This window comes from Lissotriton vulgaris, unplaced genomic scaffold (assembly GCF_964263255.1).
Source record: "Lissotriton vulgaris unplaced genomic scaffold, aLisVul1.2 SCAFFOLD_778, whole genome shotgun sequence".
In the NCBI taxonomy this organism is placed as follows: Eukaryota; Metazoa; Chordata; class Amphibia; order Caudata; family Salamandridae; genus Lissotriton; species Lissotriton vulgaris.
Genome location: NW_028248858.1, coordinates 771,101 through 795,339, shown reverse-complemented (window position 1 = coordinate 795,339; position 24,239 = coordinate 771,101). Strand labels below are relative to the sequence as shown.

The 24,239-nt window shown below is 45.6% G+C and overlaps 1 protein-coding gene across 1 annotated transcript in view; it reads left to right on the top strand.

The window, feature by feature from the left end:
* Nucleotides 1-24,239, top strand: part of SH3TC2 (SH3 domain and tetratricopeptide repeats 2) — a 169,982-nt gene that overhangs the window by 111,168 nt on the left and 34,575 nt on the right. Inside the window, exon 10 of the mRNA XM_086950199.1 lies at nt 1,283-2,989. Within this exon, the coding sequence (XP_086806325.1) occupies nt 1,283-2,989 (1,707 nt within the window). The remainder of the gene's footprint in view (nt 1-1,282; nt 2,990-24,239) is intronic.

Sequence of the window (24,239 nt, the reverse complement as noted above, 5' to 3'; positions counted from 1 at the left end):
ACTGACTGCTTCGTCAAAGCGTTGTGTGAATTTGATTTTTTTCATATATTCACGGTATACAACCTTTAGCACGCATTTTTTACAACGCACTACCATTACAACACAGGCATTACCACGCATACCATTACAACGCATTGCGCTGGGGGGCGCTCTAGGATAGGGAATACGTTTAATTTTCTATCCAACACCTTCCCTAGTGTCCACGGGGACTGGAGTTGGAATAGAAAATTATACTTACCACTATCCAGCACCTCTAAGCGCTATGCGTTGTAATGGTATTCGTTGTAAATACTGCGTTGTAAAGGTATGCGTGGTAAAAGTATTCGTGGTAACGTCATACATCCATATTCACACCACATGTAAGTTGTGCCACAAACAGTAGTGTTCTTATTGTGGGATTTATCAAACAATTGATGAGAACGTAAATAAAAACTTTGAACCAGTGCAACCTAAAACCTTCTAAAACCTCTATAGTGAACATTTATGTACTAGATTTAAAGAAAAACTATTTCCTGAAATAAATACGTATGGTAAAAGGTCATGTTAATTATAAAATGTTTAGACCTAGACGAAGTGGTTAGTCCAAGAAATATGTGTTGGTTGTCTACTTTTCCTTATGAACAATTCTATTAAAGATGGAAGAGGAAGATATTTGAAATCTCGCTGTTGGTAAAGGAATTTGAAAAATGTTAATACTCTTGGATTTTGCAAAGACTAAAATTACCTTTTTAATCAGAATAAAAGGACTGGTGTATTTACATGATCTAACTAATTTCAGCCCTTTCTTCTAGAGCTCAGCCAACAGCTACCTATGGAATTTAAAATGAAAAATGTAATTTTTTTGACTCCTCCTTTTTTATCTGGCGGCTGGAACAGCGCACAACTTTCCATGATGAGCCCAACTCAGTGAGAAATGTTTGAACAGTTTAATGCATATTTGTTGAACGGCACTGCAGTTATTAACAACACAAAAGCAACTTTTTAATGGAAAGCTAAACCTAACCACAACTGACGTGCTGTTGTTGACTCTGTAACCTACATATCATAAAATTGGGCATAAGGAAGTATATGACATTATGAGGTAGAGGGGGGATAGGACGGAGAGACCAGGAGCAAATAGAAAGAAGAACCTGAAGGAAAGAATTGGCAACGACTTATGCATTTGGAGATGTGGTAAGGCATGTAGGAGAAAGAGGAAATGATATGAAGAATTGGGTCACAGCTGTATCACTAATCCTACGCGTTCTACCCAAGTATAATAAGATGTTTTTTCTTCTCTTAGAGAGTTTTCCTGAAGGCCTTGAAAAAACGTTCATGTCTGATTCATGGGAGATGGATGAAAATTTTGAAACATCAACCAAATGCAGCTTCTCCGAGAAGTCAAGCCCAGCATCCGAGTTCCCATTCCCTCCACTGGATGGCCTCCTGCAGGAAACAAGTGATTTTGATGACCCCAAGTTTTTTGTAGACCTCAACGCAGATGATCTGGATGATTCTGAGGTCTTTGACCCCATTCTGACCTTCCTCAATCAGGAAGGCTATGTGCCCCACTTCCAGTGCCTGTATGACCTTTCTTTCTCTTGCCTACAGTCCACCTTCTATGGGTTTTCTGATAAGGACCAGCTTGCCATGTACTTGGAAAGGTCTAGGACGTGGGCAAAGAGGAATGCCATGCCCTGGGCTCATGTCCGCTCGTGCTTCCTTCTGGGGCGGCTGTGCGTCAAGCGCATGAAGTTCTCCCAAGCCCGAGTTTATTTTGAAGAAGCCAAGCAAGCCTTGAGTGATGGATTTGATGACCTACCTCTTTTATCAGCACTCTATGGCAACCTCACTGCCATTTACCTGAAACAGAAGATGAAAGAGAAACAGGAGGCTGTGCTGGAGAAGACAGCCACACTCCTGGCCTGTTTGCCTGGACACTGCTTCAGTACTGACAATGAACAGGACGTGGTCACCTACCTTCTCAGGAAGGCCATCGTGGTGGGGAGTGCCTCGCTGGAGGTGCGCAGCTGCTTCCTCATGGTCCGGCTCCTCCTCCAGCTGAGGCGGTACGAGGAAGTCCTTCCCTTTATGGAACGGCTGCAGTTCCTCTTAGTTGCATTTGCTCCACAAACTGGACCTGCTCCTTTGGACGCAACCCCTATTTTGAGCTACCTCTATGACAAGAAATACATGCCCCGTATCGCACTGGCATCAGCCAGGCTCTCTAGCGCCTCATGTTTGCGAGAGATTGCAGCTCATGTCTGGAGGCTGGGCTTGGTGTTCCAAAACATTAGCAGGATTCTTGGATGGCAACTGAGAGGTGGCCACATCCCAGCTGAAGCCTGCCCTTACCTCAGACATGCTTTGTCCTGTAGCCGCGAGGATGGTGTCGTAAGCATGCAGAGGACCTTGTGCACTGTTTTATCCAAACTGTACCTCCAGCACAGGGTCTTGGGAGGAGCAATTTATTTTTTAAAGGGTGCCGTTGAACTGGGGAAGCAACTGGATGAGGAAAAGTCCTTCGAGTCCCTTCTTTCATTGGGTTGGACATATATCCTTGCTGGTCAACCAGGAATGGCCTCTGTACTGATGACCTCCCTGCTGGAGTCCCTGCAGGAGACAGACGGTGTCACACAGTGCGGTGTTGTGTATAACCTTCTGGGGGTTGCCTTCAAGATGGAGAACAAAGCACTGAAAGCGGGCGGAAACATCTTTCGGGCTCTGAACCTGGCCAAAGAGATTGGCAACAGGCGGAATCAGGCTATTGCCCTTGCAAACTTTGGAAGCTTGGCCCTGTCGTGCCAAGCAAGAAGACTGGCAGAAAACTATTTCTTCAAGTCCTTCCGGATTTACTGTGAGCTGCAGGGCAGCGAGGGAGCAGAGGTGGAAGTGGTGCATGTTCTGCTCTGGTATGGGCGGTCTTTGGTGGACAGCGGACAACTTCAGGAGGCCAGAACCCACTTTGAACTAGCGATGATGTTTTCCTTGAAGGCAAACGATGTCAGAAGTAAGTACAACTGGTGTAACTCTGTTTCCATTTGAATTGCATTTTTTGTTTATACTGACTCTGAATGGCTCACCTCTTGGCACTATCTCAACTGCAAACCATGGAGTCATGGAGGCTTGATTGTTAAGGCATTCCACATTTGCAGTTTATCTTACAGAAACGTTTGATTACCCTACTGGCACTGTAGAATCCAGATCATGTTGCAAGTAACAGTCAATATAGTGTACGTATAATGCGTGAATAATATCACAAATTAGTACATGAAACATAGCGCTAAGCAAAAAACGCCATGCGATGCTTTCAATCAAGAATGCTGAGTCAGTGTCCCAACACAAGGAGAGGTAAGACCAGGTGCACCACTCCCCTCCTGCCCATAAAGAATCATCTTACAGTTATTCTATGGGAAAGTCACAAAATATACTCCTAGATATTGTGTGCATGCTAATCTTCTGTTCTATTTTAGTCTAACTCGTTGGCTGCCATTATAACATACATATGTCATAAAAACGCTCTGCCATGAAACTTCACTACGTAAATTTGTTTATGCCCATGGGCTGGAGCCTGTTCTGATTTTTCTTTGTCCATCTGATGGGTGACAATTTCCTTAGGTGCTTAGGTGTCATTGAAAGGAATTTGCTGTCTGCTCCTTTCTGGGCACATGCAACCCCCTGAAGAAGGCGACCCAGTGGTCACTTCCAACCTGCTTCATTAATATTTATATGATGTCACCCACATATGTAATGACCTGAAGGAACTCCATAGCCCTTCCCAGGATCGAGCTGTTGGTTGGGGCTCTAGGAGAGGAGAGGAGAAGAGCAGCTATTACTGCCCCGAGCTCCCCCCTAGACATGCCCACCAGCTCAATTCTATTTTTTACATTTGGTGGAAGTGAGGTGACATAGAGCATAGGGGGAGCAGTACAGTCACTCTCATCCTCCCTCCTACCACCCTCTCTTGCAACCACCACAAAGAATGAAGAAGGAGCTGGGTCCCGGAAGGTGATGAACATAAATTAACTTCCCTTAGGTCCTTCATTTCAAGGTGATTCTCTATCAATTAATAGATGTGAAGTGAAGGAGTGTCTTTGTGCCACAACAAAGTGACATAAACTGGATATTATGAGAAGTTTAAAAAAGAAAGTGACTGACTATATTCTGGGGCACAGACTTACTGGTCTGTGCCCAGTCAGGAGTCACACACTTTGGGACAGATTTACAGGAAACTGACGCATCTGTAGAGATGCGTCAGTTTTAATGCGCCAGCCTGCAATACCCTTGCGTCACTATAGATGCGCCGTATTTACATCGCACCCTGGCTAAAGGATTGACAGATGCGTCAGAAATTGTGACACATCTGTTGGCTCAAAAGTCATGCTTTGCTGGAGTCGTGTCACAAGCATGACGCAACTCCAGCAATTTATGGTGAGGCCTATGCCCATTATACTGCGTCACTCCTTACACCTGATTCAAGCAGGCGTAAGGTTTTGACACCGTGGCGGCCTAGAAGTGGCACAGTGAAATCTTGTAGAAATCTTGTAGATTTCGCTGCGTCACACCACAAGGCTTTCCTATGTCGGAACACCTACCCTGCATACATTATACCTGGCGCAGGTATAATGTGATGCAAGGCTTTACAACGTCATGCATCTCCCTAGATGCCTGACGTTGTAAATTGGCTACATTGTTTGCGCCGTCGCTGCGTCACAAAAGTGACACAACAGCAGCACAAAAGTGAATCAAGGGGCTTGTAAATCTGCACCTTTGTATTTTGTCTTGTTCCTAAAACAAATCCAGTGGCCAGACACTTTAACACAGCTCTGTGCTTAGAAATAAGAGTGATTTTTTTCTTCTTTTCCTTAGGCTAAGAAAGAATACAAACAGCATCTGGATTCATGTTGTCATACATAGGTGTGTCCTTCATTGACCCAGAAACTGTTTCGATTTGTTTTCTTAGGCTAAGAAAAATCTGAACAGTGCCCGGCTTTTTACAGGCACAGGGTCAAGACTGATTTGCATATGGCGGGGTTATAACTGGAATGGCATGGGGAGCAAAAACATGATTGATTTAGGCCTAGATATCTGTTCTGGGATGAATGTATGACATTGTTCTGAATTCTGTCCATCGATTGTTCCTTTTGCATTTGTCACCGCAAGTGGGTTGGGTATGCCCAGACGTGGGTCCCATGCTATCTATGGCACTGGAGTCAAGCTATCCTGGCTGAATAGGGGTGGAACCCAGAAACCACTTCTAGGATGCTTGTTTCCAGTCCAGAGAAGACCTGGCTTAGCATTTCGGGCTGGACTGTTCCCATTGGGCACATGGTCAAGACTGATTTGCATATGGCTGGGTCCAAACTAGAATGGCATGGGGAGCAAAAGATCCCCATGCTTTACTGTGGTGAATGTAAGACATAGTTCTGCATTCTGTAAATCAATTGTTCGTTTTTTTACTTTTTACCTGAGCACAGACACACAAGGCAGTGCCAGAACAAAGAGCCTGATGCTGTTATAATATTTTCTAAGCCGAAGACAAAATCCAATAAGCCCATGGCTCCTTAATAGGCACAGAATTATATTAATTTAAAGTATGTAGTTCATTGTGTGTAGTTTGTTTTGAAAGCACATGACACCCAGAGCACAGTGTGCTTCAACAGTGTATTGACCCTGCATCACTTGACAATGGCACCCCGAAGGAATACAAATACAGAGTTTTCATAAAAGCTAAGTATGTTTGAATTAGCCTCGTTATTTTAAGTTTAGGGAGGAGGCTTAATTTGAATGATCCAGAATTCAAAGTTATCCACAATGCTAGGTAATTCTGAAAAAGTGTTTTGAAATGTGTTTTTGTAGATGCTGACTTAAAATGGGAAGCGAAAGTACAGGGAAAGTCAGCAATTGTCATAATATTGTGTATTCCCTCACTTCTGATGATTCAACCAATGCTCACAAGTGTGGGAGGCTTGCTATCCAGCACAAGAAAGACCCACGAACGCGAAGATGGAAAGCGTAAGAAGGACGCATGGAATTATGCTGATTTTTTAGCTTGTGGTTAGATGTGGTATTTGTGTCTGCTGATGACCGTTACCTAGGGAAACCTACCAATCCTAGACCCTTCTAAAAACTCCACATCCGATGGAGGCCTAAGTGATGTGGCTTGTGTGAATGCCACCTCTTTTTTTTTTTTTTTTTTTTTTTTTTTTTACACAAAAATCCTTTAAAATCCCCCAAAAAACCATTTAAATGACCATGTTTTGAGAAACACATTGCTGAATATCTGACTAACATTGTGTTCAATGTATTTTCCCGGCCAGCCAGTGAGGGCAAGGGATCCAGCAATTGCAACCCCAGAACATGTAGCTGTTAAAAAATATATGTTTGTGGTATGTTTCCATACAACCCGTGGGTGATACCTGTGATCAAAAAACAGGTATCATGAAACAAAATGTTGGTTTCGGATGCTTTCCAAGTGTCGCAAATGCAATACACACTGGATATCGCCTGTGGACACTAGAGCCCATAAAAATATACATATCTAGCTACCCCATACCCAGGAGGACACAAAGAACACAGGTGGTGGTCAAGCCTTGGCAGGGATGCTTACGGAATTGCCATTTCTGTTGAACAATTGCTAAATATCTGAGAGATGCAATGTTCAGCAAGAAATAAAGTCAAGCTTGATAGCGCTACCTGTGCCTTAGAGGGGACTCCCTTTCAGGAACACTTCCAAGTGAAGAGGCAGCATGATGCAACAGATGTACTGGGGTTCACCAGTACGTGCCAGCTGAAGTGCGAGCAGTGGGCAGTTGGTGTGTCTTGGGATCCCAGGGGTCCGTCAAGTGGACTAACATTAGCACACTTTTCTGCCCTAATCTTTAATTTCTTATATCAATCCAGAACACTGTAAATAGGAATGAGCCACTATATCCCAAAAGTCAATTTGGTTTACGCCTCAAAATAATATTTGAAAGCTGTTCTAGATATTAGATATGAGGTGCAGGATCTACCTAGCAGATGTAGTGTTGCGTCCACTGGTCAAAGGCACATCTTAAAGGGTTGTACCATCTAGCAAACTCCGATGTTTCATGTGTTATCTTTCTTGATTTCAACCCTCTTATAGTTAGTGATGGTGCCAGTCAAAGGGCGTTGAAGCTAATAATCTTGTAACATTTTTAGCGAAGGTCCCAATTTGCAACCCATGTAAGGTTCTTCGAGTAGCATTACAGCATTTTTTTCTGGTAAGATAGCTCAGAGGTTGAACACTTGCTGCTGAGAACTACAAACTGAAAGGTAGAATTTATGGCTGTGCTGACTGTCTTTTATCCTTTTGAGATTGATAAAATAGTTAACATTATGAAGAAGAATAGAGGTCTACAATTTTCAGCCAAACAGAATGTTCAGGTTGTGATACGTGATGGGCAAGTGATCAAAACAACACAATAGTAACCAGCACAGTGGCCAATATGTGGTTTGTCACTACAGATTCGTACCAGAGGAAGTCAGGCACAAAGTGTTTTGCCCTTCCATTAAGTTGTAAATGTACTTGACTACCCGATCATACCTTGTACCATGATGTGGCACATTTACATTAGAACCTCATAAAAAGTGAGTATCCCAACTGCACATGCCCCAAGTACTGTAACTGCTTCAAAGGTGTTTGCAGGACTGTACTTCCCCATTTTAAGTCCCTGGCTGCCCAGCTGAACATTATAAAACATATGCACATAATACATAGCACCTAGAAGTGACAAAATATTAAAACTGTTTAAAGAGCTTATGGTTAAATACATTTGGAGGCGGACTGGGGTTCTCGACAAGCAGTCTTAGAGGGTTAGAGGGTGGTTATGAACACCCCCCAGTAATTCTGGTTGCCCGAGGCTCATCCTCATGTCGCCTTTTCTTCTAAGGTCTGGCTTGTCAGTGCATCAGTCAACATACCGATTGTTATTAATACTTAAAAATATACATAGTGTGCATTGGCCCCGCCCAGAGGACTAATTCACTCTCATGTCCCCTCCTGCTTTTGGCCATTTGGTGTATTTTTCAGCTCCCTTTGGAGGCTTTTATTCCCATGCATGAGGAACTCTTTTACATCTCAAAGTACATTGAATCACACAGAAAGTAATGCTTTTCGTTTTGTATTGGCGAAGGCGTTTAGTAATGTTCTACTTAGGGCTCCCAATGCAACAAGACCTAATGCCTTTGCCTGTTTCTCTTGTCCGTATTCCGCGATTCCTTAAATTGGTGGGACGCCTTATCGCACATAATCATCTGTGGGAGGGAAGAATGCATCAGTGTTGAAGGGTTTCAATAAAACAGCTGTTTCAAGACGAAATAATAGAAACTGAAAAAATACAATGCATCAAGTATTTTCGCGAGCGCGGTCTTGACTACTAAAACAATGGATTAACAGTCAGCAAGTGTAGGGGGGTAGAATATTTGGTTTCTTCCATTCATTTGTCAAAAACACAACCCAGCCTGATAACTGACTAACACATCCGCTACTAAAATTACTTTCATGTTCCACCATACTAATTCAACACTAATCCTGATGGGTTCCAGAGTAGCGTGCTACTCGCTAGAAAAGCGCTTCAACATCTATCAGGGGTAACAAGAGCTATATGAATGCAAACCTTTCTTCCCCTTTTATCCCGCCGCTATCCTTCTCACTCTAAATAACTGACTAATATCCACCACTGAAATTACTTTCATATTTCACCATAATAATTCACCACTAATCCTTTATGGGCTTCCTGAATAGCATGCTTAAACACCCCATTAGGAGTAACAAGCGCTATATAAATACAAACCTTTTTTCCTCCTCGATCCTTCTGCTATCATTCCAAATCCAAATAACTGACTAACCTACCCACCACTTAAAATGTACTTGCATGTTTCACTATACGAATTCAACACTAATCCTCTATGGGTCCCGGAGTAACGTGCTACTTGGCGAAAAAGCGCTTTGACGCCTCGTCAATTACAATATAATACAATACAATATTGCATCCACGTGCGGTCAGACGTCTCTGCCCGACATCCACTCCCGAGTGTGTGTCCCCTTTCCTAGCTGTCAGAAGACGGACAGCAGCAGCTGACATGCCTACTGGGAAAAGACACAGACGGACAGCGCGTGAGAAAGAATGCGCCTTCCTCGCACAATATGACTGCTCTAAATCATCGTTTGCCTTTAAGAGGCCATATGGAACATGGCAGCAGTAAAAGGGCTTTTATAACTACATGCCACGGCTGCGGGTCTTTAACCTTTAGGACTAACTGAAAGCGCCACCGGCCAGCTCCCCTGGTCTAGAGGTGCTTGTCTCGTGCATCAGGCATGGCACACTCTGGAATGCAAGGTGTCGTGTTGAGCTCGCCTGGCATGGGGCTGTATCCCCATTTTGTGCAGCAGCAGTGGGCTGTAAAGGATAGGAGTAGATGGAAACAGAAGGCCTTTGACCAGCCCGGGCATTTAATGACAGGAAATGGCTGACTTTGTGGTCATTGCTTCGAGGAACACTTCCATCATCATGGGGTGGACTGATAAATTCCCTCACACTTTGAACGCAGCCCCCTGGGAGGGGTTGGTTGTGTGGTGGGGGAGGGGAGTTGTTTTTGCAGCAGATCTCAGCTCACTGATTTCCCAAGCGCAGAGTGTAAATCGCTGCTGTACTTTGCAGACAGGCCCCTAGATGCTGTGTGGATGCATTTCATAAGAAAGCCGGAAAACGCCTAAATACACTCCCCGCACACAAACAGTGGCACATCGGCATCCGTCCGAACCCTTTGCAGATCAACCCAACATAGTGCCTATATAGGCAACATTTCCCACCCTTTACAAAGTTAGCATGCACAATGTAATAAATAAATACACAACACAATTCTTTGTTGGGAAAAGATTGCTGCAGGTTTATTCTATGCAAAAGTATGCAACATGGTGGGTTAACTTACGGGTGATCGGGACGGGAGACTGCGTGTCCGGCAGCAAAGAGGGTGCCCGAAATGCGGGGCAAGTATAAATACCTTACCCCAACACTCTGTGCGCCGGAAATGAGACGGCCCGCGCGTCGTGCAGTGGGACTCCCCTCCCCCACCCCACCCCCTGGGTTCCAAGACTAGAGGGGGGTGTGGGCGTGCCTAAGTGGCACTAAGGTGGCCGCCCTTTTAGGTGGCCCACTGCGTGAGCCGCAGTTCTTCTAGTTGTAACCTTAGCTCTGCTGTCCCCATGAGCCTCATGCAACCCTCTACTGTGCTGGGCTACTTTACTCCATTAGAAATGCCTTTAACTTCCGGGAGGGGGAGTTCACTCTCCCTGCTGTCTGGCATCACTGCTACACAATAACCCCCGTCAGCCGCAGCCCGTGCAGGTAAGAGTGGTGAGGGGAGATTTCGACAGATGATGATGAGGGAAAATTAAATAAATAATACATTTTCCGTCGTCAACCTCCCTCGAAATCTCCCTTCACCTGGCCCCACTGCTCGTACCTGCACGGGCTGCGGCTGCCCACAATCACAATGCTTCATACCTGCCAACTCACACGGTTCCACCGTGTGACACCCGATATCGGCTCACATCACATGGTCTCCCTGTGAGGAGCTGATATCACACGGTGGCAGGGAAAACGAAATCACTGTAAATAGTGTTTTACCAGCTTGTTTTCCGAGGCCATTAACGGATGTGAAAATACCCCAGGACATCGACACCAGCTTTAGCAAGTTTTTTGTTTTTTTGGACGGAGGAGGGGATTTGCGGGTGGGGTGAGGTTCAAATGTGCCTTGTAGGTACTTCTCGGCATGAGACGGTGCTTCCTTCAAGACCCCGCCCCCTCCTCCCACAGTGAGATTGTTCTTCAAGTTGGCAGGTATGCATTTCTTCTCGCTTTACCACTGGGAGATCCAGTTTGGATTTGATTAGGGAGCTTACTGTGCAGGTTGTCCTTTTCTATCTTGCTTTTGGGGAAGACCATGACAGCTCTCCTTGGCAAAGGAAGCTTCCTGGAGGGTGACGGGATGGAGGTGGCGGCTGGCAGCATCTCCACAAAATGGAGCACAGGTGCCATAGCCGTTGTCCCTTATCTCAAGCATCCCTCCAGTGCAGCTTCCTGTCCTGAGGAAGAGGCCTTAGAAGAAGCTAGTATTCTCAGGCCAGCTTTCTGATCAACCAAAGCCCAGGGTGTGTATGCCGCTTCACTGCTCAAGCCCAGGGCATGGCTTTGGCATCTACTTTTCTATATAATTAAGAAATATCCCCCCTGTCCCTACCATCACAGAAAGCGGAGAACAATGTTAAAATATTTTTACAAGCTCTTCCTAACAGTTCCCCATGCCGAGGACACGGAAAGTGAGCACTCCACTCCTCCAAGGACCATAGGTCGTGGCACACCAGTCTCTTCCTCTGTAGGCCTCATGCCTATTTTAGCCTCCAGCTTTAAGGCTACAAAAGGTCATGGTAGACTTAGAATTATGTAGGTTGGAAGGAAGCATAAACCTAGAAAGAAGCTGAGTGCTGAGCATTGATTGGACAGTTGTAGCAGGTAACCTGGTTGCATCAACCTGCGATAGCAGGAAGCGAATCACAGTTCTTTGCAGCAACATCAGCACCCGTTTGAGGACTCTTCAGTGCTTAATTTGAGCCAGTGGTTTCCAGTGCATTGCACAGCACATAGTTGGCAACACCTGCATTTATGACAGTCCGACACATGGTGGTGCTGTTTGCTTTAGTTAGTGACGAGCACAACACCAATCTTTTATTAATTCAATATACATTGTAAAAAAGCCATTCTTGTGGCTTTGGGGACCTGGAATAGTCTGAAGTGTCACACTTGTATGAGTAAGAGGGTTAGTGGGTGTGTTTGTGCGATCATTGGCAGCTCTGTCAGGGGCAAAGGGAGGTGTATGTACATTTCAGTGCCTTCCTCACGAGGGCCCTGACACTCATTTTTTTTCAAATTAAGTACTGGGACTCTTTGCTGCTTTGTCATTACTTTGATACTAGTAATCAGGAGAAGGGGAGATTGGTGAGTAGTAAAGAGATTTAGGGCATATTCGTATGTGAAAAAGAGAGAGGGAGCTTCTGCTTGGTTTATTCTCTCAGCCCTGGTTTGCTCTTGGCCTTCTGCAATATTTCAGAAAATGTAGCTGGAGAGGGTCAGTGTCTTCTAGGGCTGGCATGGAATAACGTTCAATGCACACCTCCTCAGCTAGGTTCCAGAGATCGCCTGCATCACCAGGCAGGCTACATTCCAAGAGCGTGCTAAGCCAGAATTTTCCACCACATGCCAAGAAATTCACAGAACTTTTAGAAGTTCAGAGGAGAAGTCAATTTCACCAGAATTATTAAAAGTCAATCCATGTGGAGTCAAGGGACGGACTATTCCCCAATTAAACTGGTGTTTGAAATGAACTGTACTCAAAACTCCATTTGAGAAGTATAGAAGACGAGAGATCGAGTTAAGATCGAACTTGCCTTTTTTTGGTGCACCATTCTTGTCTTGAATGTTTTTGGGAGTAATATTTGAATGAGGCCAGGGGGCTTCACAACATTGACATGGCCCTTGCTGTTGCCAATATATATAACTGGTGGTGTGGTGTTTGCTGTGTCTCAATCTCAACCAGCTCACAGTCTAACTGTACTCCAACCCTCTCAGCAAACAGGGGCTCTTTCACGGATTTAACATTGAGCAAGTCAAGAAAGTTAGTTGACTGATACTGAACTACAGCACTTCCCAAGAAGCAGCCATTATCAGGGCTACAGTGGCTGGGCTGACCGTCCAAGGCAGCCACAGATCCTTTTGTTGGAAGAATTGATAGTTTGACATTTTGACTACCAAAACTGAGACACTTGACTAAAGCCTGTTGCCCAAAGAATCCAAGAGTAAATTTGCCAGGTTATCTCATCACACCATGCCTATACTTGAAGACTTAATTAACCCCCCCCCCCCCACCTGAAGAGATTCTCTCACTGATGCTGCTCATGTACCAAACCCATGCAGTGCTGGAAACGGCCGCCTGTGGTGCGGCGCTCATGCACCGGCAATTAGGATGCCACCGCCATGGTGGCATACCCCATCGACAACATTGTGGCGGGCGGTGGTCACAGCACCGCTCGGCACAATGCCGTGGATGCACCATGTGCATTTGCATGCACAATGTGGCAGGCACCGCGCGGTGCCTGCCACGTTGTGCATGCAAATACAGAGGGGTACCATAGGTACCCCCATGTGCACCCCCCACCCCTCCAACACCTTGCGGGCCCGCAACGTCCCCCACATTCAGGCACCACATGCCTTTCCATGGCGGCAATGCCGCCATGGAAAGGCACTACTCCGCCTGTATTGTACTATGGATTGCGGTGTCTTTCAGACACCGCCACCATATCCAGCACCCTTTAGGTCTTTCCGTCCGCCATCGTAATATGGCGGGGGGAAATGGGAGACAGGCGACAGGTAATGGCAGGCGGATCGCCACCGCCATACGGGCTGCGGCGATCTGCCCGCTATTATAATAGACCCCTGTCTTCTGTTATCCTCTTCTTTCAGGGAGAGAAAAGCTATAGAACAGTAGGCTCATCATTAATGCCGGTGAATTGTTGTGACATGAAGATGAACTTTCACATATCACAGTTACAAGTAAAGCTCCTCAATCCCTACTCTGCAAATATTGAGAAATGGTAGAATTTGATTTACCATGCCTATGAAGTTGAGGCCGCCTTGCAAATAATAAAAGGTGAACATGGGAAAAGATTGTTCCATGAGAAGTCAGCACCATTGACTGTATGATTTTTTAAGGAGGTGTGCTGAATTGTGATGTTACTTGTATATAGGGATACATATCTGCATTCGTGCAATATAGTTAGTAGACACAACCATATACAAAATGACTGTCTGTATACGTGTATGCCTATAAAAAAATAACTTAAAAAAGAGTGAGGCATCTCATGCCTAGAAGTGCACCCCTTCTAAAAAACTGATAGGTGAATTAATCTTAGCTACTGCTAAATATTGTGGGCATCCCATTCCATTGTTTTATAGTTTAACCATGCCATTACAGACACGGATAAGCTATATGCAAAGCAGCTTTGGTCCATTACAGAATTGATGGAACAGATCTGATCTCACAATCTTTGCAGGGAAATAGATCAAAATAAACTGATTTAATAACAGCAGTTGGAGTTCCCAGCACAGTGGAACTCGTAAACATGATTGGCATGCTGAAATCAATCAAAACATCTAGTAGTTACTCCACGTAGCATTCCATTCCATTGTATTTTGATGTGTATGCAGCATTACAGAGAGAAGGGTCAGTGTTGATCTCACCCTGTTCGTGAAAGCAAATTCATGTGTTTCCAGTATATGCAGGTACGTCTAGGCGATTAATTTATTCATGAAGTGTGACCTTCAAGCTACAGTTCAGGAAAGGTGTACAGCGATGGCCCTTCAAAAACATAAATAACTCCACCCTAACTTCCACCAGATCTTGAGGGCTTTTCAAGTTTTGCACTTTTAGGCTCGAAAATGTTAACAAAAAATGTGTGAAGTTGTGAGGTGATATATACCTCATAACTTGGTAAACATTTACTTTTTAATTTTTTTTAATTTTTTTAACAGAGTTTTATATAGCGCAAACTTGACCCGAATCGGGTATCAGAGCGCTTTACATAGCATCAGTTGCATTACATGAGGCCACATACATTTTTTGTTAGGCACGGGGAGATTAATTGATATGCCCAGAATCACAGGATGTGCAGCGCCATTGCCGAGACTCAAACCCGGTTCCATGGTGACTCATTCTTAGTTCTTAACTTCCTCCAAGAGTAAGCATTGGCTGCCTCTACCCAGTAAGAAATGGAGAGAGAAGAAAACTAATAGGGTCTTGGCTAAACTTGGGAAGCAACAGTTTCCAGGAGTCTGGGAATGTGAGGAGAAACAGTAGTACCAGGCTCTGATACCCTCCAGTTGTTCCAATCTGTTCGATGAACTGAAGAAACGTCTTGGGTCTCTGTTGTTCATCCTAGGTGTGCTTTATATCAGCCTCTTCGTGACACAGTGCGGGGTACTTTTACATTGAGATGATCTGACCTATTGAAGAACTGTAAAAAATCCTTCAGAAGAGCGCTTGCCTCACCTGCTCCATTCTAGCCCAAGAGCCCCATCAAACAACGTCTGATTCCAGCTATTGTCTTCCATGTTCTCTTTTCAGGTACTCCTGATTAGGTCAGAAATGCCAAATAGAGTTCTTACCTGCAACTCTACCCATAATCGCAGTAGGATGACTTCATTATCTTGTGCCACGTGGGGCACATTTTTCACATGGGTGACATCGCATGATATGGTGGCAATACTCTTCTTGACAGTGAACCTTCTGTGGGTGAAACAAGCTCAGAGAGATTCTTTCCCTTGCACTGTCCTCTGTTGATGTAGCACAGAAGGATCCACTTACGGGTCTCGCTGCATGTGGATTAATTTATTTCCCATGGTGAGAATTTGCACAAAGGCGAAATGTGACTTAGATGGAGAAATAATGAACCTACTCACCACAAAATCAGGAACAAGAATTTTTGAACCACTCAGATAACAGTGGTGAATACTAAGTTGAGCTGCCTACAACTGAGTCCCTGCAAATAGACACAAGAACCCCTTTTTGCCTTGCAGGACATGTTCCATCTCAAAAAAGATAGCCATTGTCTTATATTTGGACTCCATGCCCTGGAACCTTGACTAGTGGTAAATGCTTTGCCGAAAACCACAATGAAATCAGAAGATGCGTCTCTCACATGTAGTATGGCTATTGTGTTTTTGTCCATGTTCAGGTCTCCTTCTGCTGCCTGTGCTGATTCTTTACTCTTATCTCTGAGATGGTGGTAATCTTGGCCAGCATCCTCGGTTGGTGCCATGCTTATTTCATGCACTGTTCAATTAGTGGTTTGCTTTACTAGCAGCTGCGGCCCGTGCAGGTAAGAGCGGTGAGTCGGTAGGACAGGTGGGGGAATTTTGACAGACGATGATGAGGGAAAATACATTATTTATTTAATTTTCCCTTGTCATAGTCTGTCGAAATCTCCCCCAACCAGCCCACCTGCCCCACCGCTTTGACCTGCATGGGCCGCTGCTGTTTACTACTGTGATCAAGTTTCTCTGGTACAGTATATAGATACATGTAACATGGTGGTGCCAAAATACCAGATTACCTATGTGGTGTGCTCTTTCCTCCTCTTCGAGTTCTTGTACTTTTCAGAGCAGTTTGGACATTTTACTGATTCCCCCTTGGACTATGATGCACTTCCCTAAGCCTACCGCTCTTCTCTTTCACATATTTGCCGTTGTTCCTTCAACCAGATAGATGGTAAACAAATCACACACAAAATTGGTGACCTTGTCTTCGTGCTGCATATGGTGACATACCTAGTGCGATACTGCCCCCCTGTAGGTCCCAGCAATTTATTCATGGGAAGACTACCTGTTAGAACTGGGGGTCTCTAGTTGGCAGAGGTAGGTACCTTTGACCAAATCGGGACCCTTGCTTCTAGTCAGGCTAAGGGGGTACACTTCTAAAACAACCCCTGCTCACCTCCTTGGTAGCTTGGCACGAGCAGACCGGCTTATCTTAGAGGCAGTGTGCAAAGCATTTGTGAACACATGCAGTAATGCAGTGAAAACACTACAAATGGACACCACAACAGTTTAGAAAAATAAGTAATCTTTACTAGACTTAACACAAGACCAATAGCTTAGTTCAATGTAGATGGTAAATGCAACTCTTTACTCTCAAAATACCTTGGAATGCCTCACGCAATACAAACAAAAAGGGTCGCAGGGAAGGTGATGCGTCGGTTCCTTGCTGCGGGGGAGGTGATGCGTCCGTTCCTTACTGCAGCGCAGGGGAGGTGATGCGTCGGTTCCTTACTGGAGAGGAACTGATGCATCGATTTCTTACTGTGATCCGGTGCGATGCGGCAAGATGGTGCCTCGATTGCTCCACTATATCTGTACGACACTCACTCGTACTCACCCTCTTTCATAGAAATACAATACTTCTGCAACGTCCCACTCAAAATACTCCAAGGTGCAAGTAAGTATATATAAAAAAAACTCATGCTTCTAAAAGTTTAAGTGCTGAGATATTTTTTTTTCGTTTTTGTATGCAAAAGTAACAAACTTGTGCTGTCACTTGCTTTGCATGTAACTGATGGAAAATATATACATTGTTGCGTGTTACTTGTTGGTAATAATGAGAAATTTCCTAGTTACCACAAAGGAAAGTTTCAATTCTATTAAGGAGGCGGAGGCGAGGATTTTGCTAGTCCTTTCTCCATTTTATTGGACAGCAAGTTAGAAGTAAAGAAAAAACATCACATCCAGGACTACCCAAACCAACATGGCAGCGGTAGCCCTGGTAACGTAACAACCAATCAGTGTCCAACAGTTCGTATATATGGAGTCCCAGCTGTTAGTCCTTCCTCTTTCGTGGAAGCTGCCGCAGGGAAGAAGTCATCTAGCCGCTAGTCCGTCTTTTGATCGGAGCCTAGGGAAGAGAACAAATAATAATATCTCGTCCAGAACAATGTCGAAGAATACAAGAACATTGCAATGGAGTAACATAACGAAATACCGATAGAGCGTAATCAACATTGCACATTTTTATCAATGAAAACACTAAGAAACTCAGAAACAGGTATACTCCCTTAGACGAAGGTACAAATCACATTCCAGTTACGGGGGGGCAGGCTCGATAAGCCTGGGTGGGAAAATCCTCGCCTCCGCCTCCTTAATAGAATTGAAACTTTCCTTTGTGGTAACTAGGAAATTTCTCATTCTATGTCAGGGAGCGGAGGCGAGGATTTTGCTTGTTCAAAGCTTACTCACCACCAACGATGCAGCCTCATGGATTGGCTTAAAGTAGAACTTTTTGAAAGTCGAATCTGAGGACCAATCCGCTGCATTCATGATATCCTCCAGGCGTCCACCTACCTGAACGGCCTTGGAAGCCATTGCACCTCTAGTGGAATGAGCCCCAAAGTCTGTGACGCTAATTCCAGCCTCAGCCATTATCCACCTGACCCATCTGGCAATGGTGGGAGAGGAGACTGCCTTGAACGGTTTCTTGACCGCTATAAGTAATTGCCTTACGCCCGGAGGGCGGAGTTCAAGAGTAACATCCTCATATGTCTTAAGGCAACGAACAACACAGAGTTTTGGCGAATCTGGGAAAGCCGGGTAAGTTACTGACCTGGTATTACATTTAGTTCTCCTAGAAACAGTAAATGTAACCCCTTCTGGGGTAAAAACCCTGGCTGACACGTCCAGTGCACGAACATCTGAAGCCCGCTTACATGAGATCAAGCAGAGGAGAATCGCTAATTTGGCCGAAAGCTCCTTGCGGGAGAGGTATTGATTATCCTGCCAGGACTTTAGGAAATTCAAGACCACATTAACATCCCACAGACCTGAATAACGAGGTTCTGGGGGACGCGAAAGGCGAATACCTTTAAGGAGTTTACAAACCCAAGGGTGCTCCCCAACCGGAGAGCCATCCACGAGGGCATGCCCAGCAGAGATTGCCGACCTGAAAGAATTAATGGTGCTATACGCCAATTTCTTTTTGAAAAGATCAGCGAGGAAGTTAATCACGTCAGTGACCGAGGAGCCCATGGGATCCAGGTGTTTTCCCACACACCAACGAACCCATCTGTTCCATGCTGATCTATACCGCTTAGTGGTGTTAGGAGCCCATGCTCCTCGAATGAGGAGCTCAGCGTCTCTCGAAAGCGAGTCACAAGACCAACGTCCCCTGAAATCCTCCATGCCATGAGATGTAGATGGCCCTGGAGAACCAGTGGATGTGGGTGACCCAATGGATCCGTTAGAATGAGGTCGAACGACGGAAGTCGAAGAGGTTTGTCCCAGGACAGTTCCAGAAGAGAAGGGAACCAGCATTGAGCTCTCCAGATAGGCGTTATCAGAATCAGAGAAGCCTTCTGCCGGCGGACCTGAGCCGCCACCCTCTGAATGAAAAGGAAAGGGGGAAACGCATAAGCTGGAAACAGGGACCAGTCCTGTAGGAAGGCATCCACTGCTTCCGCCCCCGGATCCGGTTTCCAGCTGTAGAAACGGGGAAGCTGGGCGTTCCACCTGGACGCAAACAAGTCTATTACTGGAAGACCCCAAAGGTCCGAAATTCTCTGAAAAACAGAAGGATCCAGTCTCCAGTCGCTGGCGTCCCGGAAATTCCTGGATTGCCAATCCGCAACCGTGTTGAGATCGCCCGGGAGATACTCCGCCGTGACAGAGATCTGGCGAAGAAGGCAGTAGTTCCAAAAGTCCTTCGCAAGATCCGCTAGGACCTTGGAATGGGTGCCTCCCAACCGATTGATGTACCTGACCGCAGTCGTGTTGTCCATCCGAAGAAGCACACAACACGAGACCTTGGTCGAGGTGAAGGATCGGATCGCAAACGAGCCCGCAAGAAGCTCCAGACAGTTGATATGGAGGTGAAGTTCCTCCTCCGTCCATCTGCCGCCCACCGAGAGGGAGCCGCAACGAGCGCCCAACCCTGGCGACTGGCGTCTGACTCGATCACCAGATCCGGACGGGAACCGAAAATCGCCTTCCCGTTCCAGGCATCCATGTGATCTAACCACCAGAGGAGTTCCGAACGGGCCTCCAGATTCAAGGAAATCAGTTCCGAGTAAGTAAGACCCTTGCGGAGGTGAAAAGCTTTCAGTCTCTGAAGAGCCCTGTAGTGAAGAGGGCCTGGAAAAATGGCCTGGATCGATGACGAGAGTAAGCCCACAATCCTGGCCAGTTGACGGAGGGATATTCGATCCCGCCGAAGAACCTTGCGAATCTCCTTCTTGATCTTGGAGATCTTTTCGGAAGGAAGGTGAAGAGTCGCATCCGTAGTTATGATCATAAAGCCAAGAAAAGACATTTCCTGACGGGGAAAGAGTTCCGACTTCTGGGCATTGATGATGAATCCCAGAGACTGAAGGAGGGTTATAGTAACCTGAAGATGATGAAGCAGGAGGTCCTTGGACTGACACATCAAAAGAATGTCGTCCAGATAGACAATTAGACGAATCCCTAGGGTCCGGAGATGCTCTACCACATGGCGCAGGAGCTTGGTAAAGCACCAAGGTGCTGAGGAGAGACCAAAGGGAAGCGTAAGAAACTCGTAAACCTGATTCCTCCACAGAAACTGGAGGAATCGACGATGAGGAGGAAAGATTGGAACCGAGAGATAAGCATCTTTCAGGTCCAAGCGAACCAACCAATCGTTCTGTAACAAAAGGTCCCTCAGAAGATGGATGCCCTCCATCTTGAAGTGTCTGTAAACCAACCACTCGTTGAAGGAGCGGAGGTTGATTACCGGTCTGAATCCTTTGCCTTTCTTTTCCACCAGGAAGATGTTGCTGAGGAAACCGTTTGGATGAAGCGCCGTGGGAATAATGGCGCCCTTTTGTAACATCGCCTGAACCTCTAAATCGACAAGTTCTTGGTCTGAGACAGAAAACACTAGAGGACGAGGACGTGAAAGCTGAACAGGGGAACCGTAGAATTCGATGTGAAACCCCTGAACTGTTTCCAGCACCCAAGGATCTGAAGTTAACGACGCCCAGGCCTGAGGAAACAACGCTAACCTTCCCCCCATTTGAACTAGAGAGATGATTCGAAATCTTACCATTAAATCCTCTGGAGTTGGACTGGGATCCACCACGTCCTTTGCCTTGGCCTCTGCCTCCTCTGGAGGGGTAAAAGGTACCCTGTCGTCCATCGTTCCAGCCATTATTACGTTTGTACTGGCCTCTATTGGGGCCTTGCTGGACCTGACGGCCGGAAGAGCGACCCCTACCTCTGCCGGCCCCGCCAAAAACCTTTCTGGGGAAGAACTTTTTCATCGAAGCCTGAGCCTTGTCCAGAGCCGAAAAGGTTGCTACAAACTTCCCCAACTCCTTTACAAAGGGGTCACCAAACAAAGCACCCTGTGCTATAGGACCTGCCTCTGAAGACGACAATTCCCCTAATTTCGGGTCAATCTTAAGTAGTAAAGAACGTCGTCGTTCAGCAGAAAGCGCGCAATTTGCATTGCCAAGAAGGCACATTGCTCGTTGCGACCAACCAGCCACGTCATCAACGGACATCGGTAAGCCCGACTCCTTAGAACGTTGGGCCGTTTCAATAATTTTTGTGAGAGGGCCCACCACATCTAGAAGCTTGTCCTGACAGGCTTTCCATGACCTATCAATACCCTTTTTAGGATCTTTAATATATTTTGCAAAGAAGGTACACAACTTGGGGTCAATCTCGGGGGTGCAAGCCACTCTAAAGGGGAGGGAAGGGCGAGGGCACTCGGAGCGTAGACGGAGTCGGACATCCTGAGGCAAAGGCTGTCGAAGCTTAGCTGCGACATAATCAGCAGTAGTCTGCTCAGGAAACCACTCCGATGACCTAGGTCTTACAATGGTGGATGGGTCAAACATATTAGGGGGTGCAAGATCCCCTTCCGAAAGACTAGGAGCACTGGGCTTAGGGCGCCAAGATCTGCTCGCATCAGAAAAATCCTCTGAGGAAGCATCCTCATCCTCATCCACGTATTCGTCCTCCTCATCATCTCCCTCAATAGGGGACCCTTCCTCCGGGTCAAGGTCCTGGGTGGTAAAACCACCAGTCTCACCGGGTGAGTCATCCCCCCGGTAGGGTGCGCTTCTAAGCGTGCGCGCACTCTTACGGAATACCTCAGAAAGTTTACTGAAGCCCTCCAGGTGCCCCGCGTCACGCTTCCTGGCCTTACGTGGTAGAGCACACGGAACACCACTGGGCCCTGCCCCACTGTCCCCAAAGACACCAGCGTCCGTCTTAAAAACATGGGCCGACAGTCTATTTACACTGTCCTGCAGAGGTGCCAGAGCTTGGGCTATCGCCGAAGAGAGAAGCCTGTCAACCTCTGCAGGAGGGTGTAAAGGGGTCAGTTGTGGCTGAACAGTAGGAGCCACCATCTCCACAGTTGAAGGACCTGACTGCATATTAGCAGAAAAACTGGTACCCATACACAAACACCCCAACTAATTACAAGGGGAAATCCCTTCACACCGGTACCAAGCAGGCTAACACCAAAGAAAACCTGAAACACCAAAATTCTGACAGAAATTATAATCAAATTTACAAATTTTTAGTCAGAAAATACTTCTTGCCGACAAAAACGGCGTCAGTGTGAGGGAAGAGGCCGAAAAATGACAGAAGCGCAGTGCCTCAGCGCGTTTCTACTCAAGCGCGAAGAGCGCTGAGGAGAACAGCTGATCGGCGTCAGAAGCGGACACCAAGATCGCGCACGCGCGAAGAATGAACGCTCGGGCTTAAAGCCTACCGCGTTAAAGAAACACAGCCTACAATAAGGCGCAGTCAAATCCAAACAATCGCTATCAAATAAAGCTGTCAACAATCACACAAAAAACTGCCACGACAAAGATATGAAGAGCGTGACTTAACTTGCCGAGGCAGCAATGGAGAAAGAGGAAGGACTAACAGCTGGGACTCCATATATACGAACTGTTGGACACTGATTGGTTGTTACGTTACCAGGGCTACCGCTGCCATGTTGGTTTGGGTAGTCCTGGATGTGATGTTTTTTCTTTACTTCTAACTTGCTGTCCAATAAAATGGAGAAAGGACTAGCAAAATCCTCGCCTCCGCTCCCTGACATAGAATTCACTTGTGCATTCCATGTTTAACCAAGCACAATATGCTACCTATAAATGGCACAGAAGCGGTACATGTTAAGCTTAAAAGCTAGGGGCCAGATGTATCAAGATACACTTTTGCGATTCTCAAATAGCGATTTTTTAGGAATCGCTATTTGAGAATTGCAAAATGGTATGTATGTAGAAATTCGCTATTTTTTTGCGATTTCTTAAAATTCCTTAATTGCGATTAGCAAATTGCTAATCTCAATTAAGGAATAATTTCTCATTCATTTCTATGGGCCAAGAGGCCCATAAGAAGGAATGTGAAATCATTCTCAATTTGCAATTCGCAATTTGCTAATCGCAAATTGAGAATAATTTCAAGGGTGCAATTACATGTGGTGCACATACATGCCCTAAGGGCATGTATGTGCATCACATGGCACTTTGAAAAATGCAAAAATGGGCATTTTTCAAGAAATTTGCAAATTACCACCAACTTGAAGTTGGTGGTAATTTGCGATTCCTTAGGGACAATTAGCAATTTTTTTTGCATCATACATTGCATTTAAGGAATCGCAAATTTTGCGATTCCTTAAATACAATCGCAAAATAAGGAATCGCAAATTTGCGATTCCTTATTTTGCACTGAAATTTGCTACATACATACCATTTTGCTCAAATGTGAATTTCGGCGTTTGCAAACCCATTTGAGCTTCATACATCTGGCCCCTAGTATTTAAAAAAAGTTATTTTACTAAATGTCAAAAGATGAACTTCTAAAGTTAGTTAGGGCATGCTTCAAATCTTGAAGTTAAAGTATTTGTGCACATATAATGTTGCTTCAGCGCCAGTTTATCAGTGCTGTACATATAAGCATAACTTACATCTACAGTTTTGTGTCTGGCTCTTGGACAAAGATTGGTTTTGCGAGATCAGCATCTTCTTTCCCATCAGGGTTCTTTCCAATGACACTATCCCAGCTCTCTCTCATGTCCATTCTGCTCTAGTCTCTTCCTCACTAACTCGCACCTCCCCTCTGTTCCCCACTCTTGTCCCTGCCCCATTCTTCTCTAACCATCCCCTTCTCCCTGTCACTCTTACACACTTCTCTCTAAACCCTCTTTCACTCTCTGGGGCATATTCTCAAGGAGCTATCGCAAAGTTAACAGCAATTTATTGCAGCCAAAGTCACAATAAATGTATCGCCCCATTCACAAGCTGGTGCTAACAGCCCATATCACCAGTTTACCTGCGATAGCAGCCGCAAAAAACATCGCCACAGATGACCACCACAACTATCGCTAATGAGATGTAGAGTAGACGTTCCCGAGCAAACTGCTGTGACAACACCACTCCATCCCAGGGTCGGCGGCAGGGTAGGTCAAGTGCAAGAAGTGTAAAAACGCAGGACCCAACTGGTGTCCTTTTTATAATTCCGCAGACTCACCGTTGCAGGTACAGCCTGCTTGCAATTCATGTCAACTCACCTGTGAATTGGGTATGTAGGAATTACATACCTTTTAAGTCTAGATAGTGTTTCACTTGATTCTGAGGAAGTGCCCAGATCTATATGACGCAA